The sequence below is a fragment of the Dermacentor andersoni genome, chromosome 8 (genome assembly GCF_023375885.2).
Source record: "Dermacentor andersoni chromosome 8, qqDerAnde1_hic_scaffold, whole genome shotgun sequence".
Classification (NCBI taxonomy): Eukaryota; Metazoa; Arthropoda; class Arachnida; order Ixodida; family Ixodidae; genus Dermacentor; species Dermacentor andersoni.
The window spans coordinates 112,947,186-112,954,973 of NC_092821.1; the positions used below are offsets into that span (position 1 = coordinate 112,947,186).

The 7,788-nt window shown below is 44.3% G+C and overlaps 1 protein-coding gene across 1 annotated transcript in view; it reads left to right on the forward strand.

Annotated features, from left to right (window-relative positions):
- The window catches only part of LOC126529212 (cytochrome P450 6a9-like), an 80,643-nt gene extending 73,498 nt beyond the window's left edge, over nt 1-7,145 (forward strand). Inside the window, exons 7-11 of the mRNA XM_055069858.2 lie at nt 183-313; nt 1,220-1,316; nt 4,216-4,279; nt 4,364-4,472; nt 7,128-7,145. Coding sequence (XP_054925833.2) covers nt 183-313; nt 1,220-1,316; nt 4,216-4,279; nt 4,364-4,472; nt 7,128-7,145 — 419 coding nt within the window. The remainder of the gene's footprint in view (nt 1-182; nt 314-1,219; nt 1,317-4,215; nt 4,280-4,363; nt 4,473-7,127) is intronic.
- The last annotated feature ends 643 nt before the right edge of the window (nt 7,146-7,788 follow it).

A 7,788-nucleotide genomic window follows, 5' to 3' on the forward strand; every position in this document is an offset into this window, starting at 1 on the left:
TCTACCAATTGAGCTACCCCTGCGCCGTCTTGCCATCCACTTTCTGGGATACTTATGTGTTACAACTAGAACTAACCACATATATTTCCATATTTATTCATTCTAGTGTACTGCCCCACTTTTGGACAATTAAATGAGCCATTGGTAAATAAACCATTACTTGCCTACTGTCGTCGTTTCAGTGAACCTTTACCATTGGCCATGGGTTATCAAGATATTCCAGAAGCCCATCAGCTTCTTCTTCACCAATAATCTAGTCCAAATGACCAAGCACGCAGCCGAGCTCATCAAATTCCGTCACCAAAACCCGCAGGTAAGAGCGCGTACTTTGTATTAACCGCGAGCACACGGCTTTAGCTCGTTCATAAACTTCTCAGTGTTAGAGGATTACCGAGTTACCACAGCCATGGACCGCGGTAGCAAAGACGGTAGCAGCATCTTAATACGATTTGCTCGAATGCAACATGTTTGGAATTCTCTCGTGTTACGTGATCCTTCTTGTCGAAGGGAAATCATAAGACGATTGCACGTTGCCGCTTCGGCCACTACTGAACGTTCTGCCGAGATGCAAAAGGTGCTCGTACACTTAGGTTTTGGTTCCCGTTATTGAACCTCAGGTGGTCCAAGTTTTCGGAGTCCCCCACAACGGCGTGCATCGTAGGCAGAGCATGCTTTTGCACGCAAAACCCCAATAATTTTAAGCATGAATAACGGTGATCCGACTACCACGACGACATCACGTCTACGAGCCCGTGCCTAGTAACGCAAGCTTTTAGACAATTTGAATCACTGAGTCGGGGTAGAAGGCGTGACAACGACACGATAAAGAGACCAAATACACCACAAGAAGCAATACCACTAAGCTGGCCTGTCTAAGCCTACAGAGACTTAAACATGCTTGCTTGGTACTGAATTAAGTGACAATTGATTTAATCGTTACTACTACTAATAATAATATTCGCAGAGATGTTTAGGCTAGTGTACACGTAAAGCAGCTATTGCGGCTGCCCCATTTTACGTTTGTGTAGTTTTATTTCCTTCCGTATTTCACGTTTACGTTACGAACTGTTCTTTTCCCTTCCCCATTCTTCATACCACCCTCTTTTTGCAAGAACTGCGGTGTCAGCTTCACACTCGTTTTAACAGTTCTTGGTAGCAATTTCCCGCTTTCCGATGTTGGGCTAACCTCGTCATTTCTCGTGTTGTCTCGATACTTCAGGTTGATGTGCCCGACATGGCTCAACTCCTCTTGGACGATGCGCTCGAAAAGAGGGACTCCGCAACCAAAAAAAATGAAGTGGCGGCAAAGATTACCGGTACGACTCTCACAATTTCAGTTTACAAATGCATATAGCCGACAACAGAAACTTCTTTTAACGACATAAAGCCCTAAGACCATTTCACATGACAGAAAATGAACCCTTTCTGTCGTGAATTACGATTCACTGTCGACAAATACGTAAATCTCACGTAGTCTTAATCTAACTTGCTTCAGACTCTCTTGAAAGAAAGAAAAGACCGCAGGAAGACCATCTCTGCATTTTTTAGCGAGTCTTCGTAATTACAGAGTAATTTAATTCAAGCTTAGGCTGTGTTCCAATACTCGCCGTACGGGGCGAAATAGACAGCTTAGTGGACAGCGGTTATCTTAAGTCTCATTTCAATTCTGACAAAACCGGCAAAAGAAACAGCTTCACGAAGATAGCATCAAATGTCAAAAACGACCATGTTTATTTTGCTGGCCAAATAAGATGGCGCCTGTGCAGAAGGCTTAGAAACTCGACGGGATAGTCGTCTGCTCACAGGAAAATCTAGTGACGCTTCTAACGCTGCTAATCTAAGCGACGTTGTGCTTTTCATAGGCTTTCGAAATGTAAAAAGACGGCGATATTATGTTTTTTGGATAGCCTTTTTTTACACGAAATGGCGCGAGATAACGTCTTTCAGATGGTTCCAGGTGCGTCCACTTGCTTGGGCTCCAAATTCTATCTGCCAAGCTGTCAACGTACACTTTCTATAATGCTGGCGAGAATCGGAACACTGACTTAGTGTACATTCAGTGATGCAGCAATTTTTCATTAGAAGACTTGAATCCCTCGCCCAAACCACATGGACGAGTTAATTATTGGCAGCGTGCATAACGACAAAGGAAAACCTATTACTTCACCATCGTTGAAAGAACGTGATGCTTCTGAGCACCTGTCACATATTGTAGTGCATTTAGTTAAGTGGTCACGTGCAAGTGTACTCGGCAGTCGGAAGTGAATTGGAGCAACAGTGGGTGAGCACAGGAATGGACTTATCCACCGATCAGTTTCTGTTACTTTTTCCTTGCAGCTATCTAATGGGCAAATTTGGCAAAAATATTTCACACGCTCAAGTGTGGGCACCGCGGCTTGAGGGGTTAAAATGATTTGTTCATCATTATTCCTAGTCATTGAAAAATCAATCGTACAAGAAACATTGAAATACTTTCGAGTAACAATATAACTGGCACCTTCTCTAATTAATTAGAAATTAATTTCCTGTATTTCCTATTGGCTTTGCGTCAACCTCCCCCGCCCTAATGGGAGTTCGAAACTGCTAAATAGAGCGTACGAAACATGTACTTTACAATAGGAGGTGTGACATAATTCTGGGATATACGTATCCTAATGTCAAATTTTGGTTTAGAGGGGGCACACAATTGAAGAACCGTATGAGTGTAGAAACTTTCCTTTATTTAATTTGTGCCAAAACCTCCGTACACAAGGCGTTTCGCATTTGATTCCGCATCCCTATGGGGTAGGAGCCACTGCCCAACAAATCCCTGTATATCGCACTCGACATGGTGTCGTCATAAGAAACTGAGCCATCACACATTCGGTAGCACTTCGTTTTTTTCAGTAATCCTGCCTTTTCCTTCAATTGTTGCCTTAGGTGCAGTGATTATTCAGTTCCGTTTGAGTGTCAATTTCTTATTCATTCAGCATTCAGTCCGTTAGATAGTAATCATGTACGAACATGGGTCCCAAAGTGAGCTATTGCGCCAGGACATTCTGTTATAAGAAAAAAATGTACACACGCTGTTGACTAAAAAAAGGACTAAAAATATACGTACACAAAATATGTGGCAATCCAAATAGATAAATTATACAAAACAATATACAGCACTGTGAATAACTTATAATAGTCAAGATTACATACACAGAGGGACTTACTTTTGTGTTACATATTCAGCAAACGTTGCAGTGCTATTTTCGCTGTCATATTTTGTAATTGATGCTTTCGCAGTGTACCTAAATACACCGGACTGGCTAGCGATTTGTAGATTTACACTTATTTTGCAATGTTTATCGAAATCTGCCACAGTTGAAGCAAGTGACCTAGTTTGGTGTGGTGCAGTCACCGCAAAACTGGTCGGCGTAAGCAGATCTAAGGGAATCTTCCTTGCGATGTACACTGTCAGATGAGTTCCCATGGATGGATGGATGGAGTAACTTTATTGAAAGGTCCTGCGAGCTACGGGGCGCAAGGTCCCATAGAGCGGGCTACTCCCACGTTGGGACCGGGAGTTGTAACTCCCTGGACGCATCGTGGGCTCGCTGGACAGCCCAGAGCTGCTCCGCCAGATCCGTGCTGCGTAATGCGTCTTGTAGCCTGGCGGACTCTTGATCCTTGTTTGCGTGGGTCCGACCACACGGCCATGAGAATGGAACGACTGAATCGCTTCTTGTGCGCTAGGTTTTCTTGTGGGTTAGTTTCAATAAATGCTTGTACAAAGGAACATATCTTACATTAGCCTGATATCCTTTCATGAACGGCCCTAAATTTTAGTTACTCACTACGCGGGCAAACTCTTTAACAACAGAAAATAAAGTGAACCGCAAAAAAGCACATCGCACGTGAATGCTTGCGTAGATATTTGACAGGTTCTTTAGAAAACGAGCCCGATCTCCATCGTCGAATGGCTAGGTGCTGAATAAACGTTCTTCAACAGGTGCAAGTTGCCCGGAACTGTATGCTAGCCCCCACTTAAGAAACCGAATCTTGTGGTTTGGATGGTTGGTTGTTTGTTCGCTTGTTCCTTCGTTTGTGGTGTAAGCTTGCACAATACTGAAGAGAGGTGTTGCGACTTAGTCATCTCTATGAAAAGCGACGAATCACCAGTCGCGCCATCATCTGACGATGTTACTTTTTTTCTCGTCAATCTCTTTCTGCTATCCTGCCACTTAGCACCGTTGTCCCAGCAGAAGTTGTACGAGCTTGGTACCAACTGCATGGACGTTTTTCTCGGCGGGTGAGTTTTCGAGTTAGTGACATATTATAAAAGCTCCTTAACCGGTTTACGCTTGTGTTGATTTGTTCTTGTTATCGAGCGCAGCTACGACACAACGAGGCTGGCATTGACTTATTGGTTTTATCTCATGGGCAAGCACCCAGACATTCAGGAGAGAATGAGGAAGGAAGTACTGGAAGCTTTTACGAAAGAGGTAAGTCTATCTTATATGCAATAAAATGAATCAGGGAAATCTTCAGTTACATACTGGTGCCTCAAAAAAAGGAACAGAAACAGAAAAGGACAGAAAAGCGTAAAGGACGGGACAGAAAAGCGTAAAGCCGAAAATGCTAGTTCACACTTCGCATTCATGCGATGCACGAATGCAGCCTTACGTACGTAAGACACGAGAGCGATAGATTTAAATGGGCACTGTTTGAACCAGGTTGCTATGTACTGTACTACAGTCGGATACAACTTTAGAATAAAGTGGAGGCCCCACCCAGATGACCGAAGTGCGACAGCCGATTGCCTCCGCGACTAAAATAGTCCCGCTCGAAAAATCGTGCTCCTGAAATGCGTAATTCTCGGTATAAATAAAGACTTTTGTATTTTGATGACTGGTTTAGTAGAGCTCTCGTGCTACAGCTCATGACAGATAGCGACAGAAAAATAACCCCGTGCCTTCTACAACGCTGCCCGTCGTCTGCTCTTTAGCTCCATTGCAAGTGACAAAAGTAGAAAGAGCAGCTCTGCATGGCTTTTGCGCTTGTTTACATGTACACGGCGTATCTACTACTCCTTTTCCAAGCTTAAAATGAATCAGTTGCTATTAAAAAAGCACTTATATAAAACAATTCATTTATCGCAACCATTACAAACCTGGGCCGAGAATACGGTCGAGGCAAGAAGGTACAAAAATGCTTCATTCATCGTTTTAAATAAACGCTCTTGGTTTTAAATACCATAATTTTTTTTGGTATTGTGTTTTCACAATTTCACAGCACGCATTCAACAGCTTGCGCGTGCAGTGAACACTGGTGGGCAGCAATCAATCGACGGTGCTACACAAGGCAAGAACACCGTCGCTAGACGCTCGGCTATCTCACTGCTGACACTGATCGTTCACGCTAAGTCGACGGCGACAAATCTATGCGTTGAAGGCTTATTCTACAAATATCTTCTGTTGAGACACTCGTAGGTTTGTTTCATGCGCGCACATTTTTCTGATTTCTCCTGAGAATGGTTTCGCTCCATCACTTCACCCCGTCCGACGAAAAACGCAGCGATGCAGTACACGAACACACCCGCCGCTAACAGTAGACACCAGTCTTTGGAAAACTTTTCTCGTCCTAACGTCACTCGGGAGCGAAATAAAACAACGTGGAACAAACACGCAGGATGTGTGCTCGTGGCGGTCGCCGCGGGATCCTGTTTTCAGGCAAAGCGTAGCGCAGCGCCAGCGATGCTCGCTGCAATGTTCCTTCGCCTGATCACGGCTCAGAATAAACGCACGCGGCACAAATGCCGCATCGTAAGCTCGTAGTAATATTTTCGGCATGACAGACCATCACAAACAGTTCTGGAATTCACTCTGACAAGGGGCTGAAGCACACAGCTGACGCGACCTCGCCCAGTTCGAAGCACAGGCGGCCATCTTCTCCGTCGGCGGGCTCATCGGCCGTCCGGCTGATGACGTTAGTCCAGAGTGCGCGCCCATTGGTTTGTGCTCGTGTGCCTCCGCCTCGGAGGAGCAAATGCCCCCCTTTTTCTAAAGTTGTATCCGACTATAATAGCCTAACGCAGATGAAGTTAACCTATAACCTGAAAAAGAAAAGCCCAGCATATAGCTGCAAAATATACGGTCTATATAGTTTTTTTGCGGGTTCTGTAATTGCCATGCTCTGTCGAAGCAACAAATTCTTCCTGAGCAGCACCAACTGCTGTTCGCGTTTCTAAAGTTAGTGTCCCGCATTGCAGCTCGACCTAATTTCATATGTTTCACGTGCATTCAGGTAGTGGAATCATCGTTCCGCACGACACGCCGTTACTGAATATCACGAGATATCTATGAAACTATCAGCTGGCGCTGCGTGATATGTAAACTGTTTTTTTCGTAAATTCTGCTAATCTGCTTCTAGATCGTAAAATATTTTACAATTACTCAGTCCTGTTTTTCTTACGTTTGTTCTTTTCTAAAATTATCACTGACATGAGGAACATTTTGTTTCGCACTTACACGTATATTTTTATACCTGTCTTCTCTAACCACTGCATCCGTAGTCTATTTTACCCTTGAGGCAATATTAAATAGGAGCTAAATAAAACATAAACAAAGCATATATCATCACACATAAGAATGATCCTTGTATAAGCGCCGTCGCGGAAAAGTCTGTCCTGATTAGGGTGACAAAAGATTGTTCTCTTAATATTTCTTGGGAATATATTTTACAGGACAGATTTAAGCAAAAGTAAGCGTAACGAAAGAGAAAAATATTGCCAAGGTTTAATTTAAAGAGGGATGACGAGACAGAACAATTTACCAAAATTTGATATCGTTATGAGGCTACCAATTTCTAAACAATGAAGCTGTTTTGTGCTAAATGTATGCAGGGGATTTCGCGTAGCTTGAACCGAGGATTTAAAACAAGTGATTCCCCGCAGGGGCATTTCCGTAAGGAGGCGTTTGGTGTGTTGCCACACCACGTACCCGAGCCCACGGGGGTTGGACCCTCCCGCGTGCAGCCGTGCGTGGCTTAGCCGTGTCTGGGGAAAGGGCGAACCTGGGGGTTGAGCCGATGCCGGGTGTTCGCAGCTTTAAGGCCCCCCGGCAGAAGTGACACACTTCTTTGTCCTCTGCTTCACACAGACGGCGCCTCCAGACTGACTCGCCTGGAGGAAATCGGCACTCGCGTTTTCCGGTCCTTCTCTTCAATCTTCATCTTTCTACTTCACTTTTCATCTTTTCTGTCTTCTTTTCTCTTCCATTTACTTCCTACATTATTGGCAGCAAGGGTTAACCTGGTGTGTCATAACTACCCTTGGTTATGCGTATTTGATTATAGCGGGAACATACAGCTGGCATTTGTTGGAACTGTATTTCCAGCTACCGCAGCGCCCCTTGTTATGCTCCATGGTGGGTGGCTGGCATTCCTGCCGAAAAGATATTTTTATGGCCTGCCCTTTCCCCGTGGTATCTGATCGCCCTCAGAAAAGGGAGCGCACCAAAGAAGTGTTTAAGTTGTTTCCTCATTAGAAAGACACAGAGCTTAAAGCCAGAAAAGACACTCAGAGCAATCTCTCCCTTCCTCATTTCGAAGTGACTGAAAGAAACAACAATGGGAGCTGGCTACAAAGCTACGAAATTGGCTAGCGGCGACCTTCTTCTTGAACTCCGAGATGTGGAACAATATAAGAAACTGCAGAACCTAGTATCAATTGGAGACATTCCTATCACTGTGACCCCACACCACACTATGAACACCAGTCGTGGTGTAATTTCGGATAATGATTTGATGGAGATCAGTGAG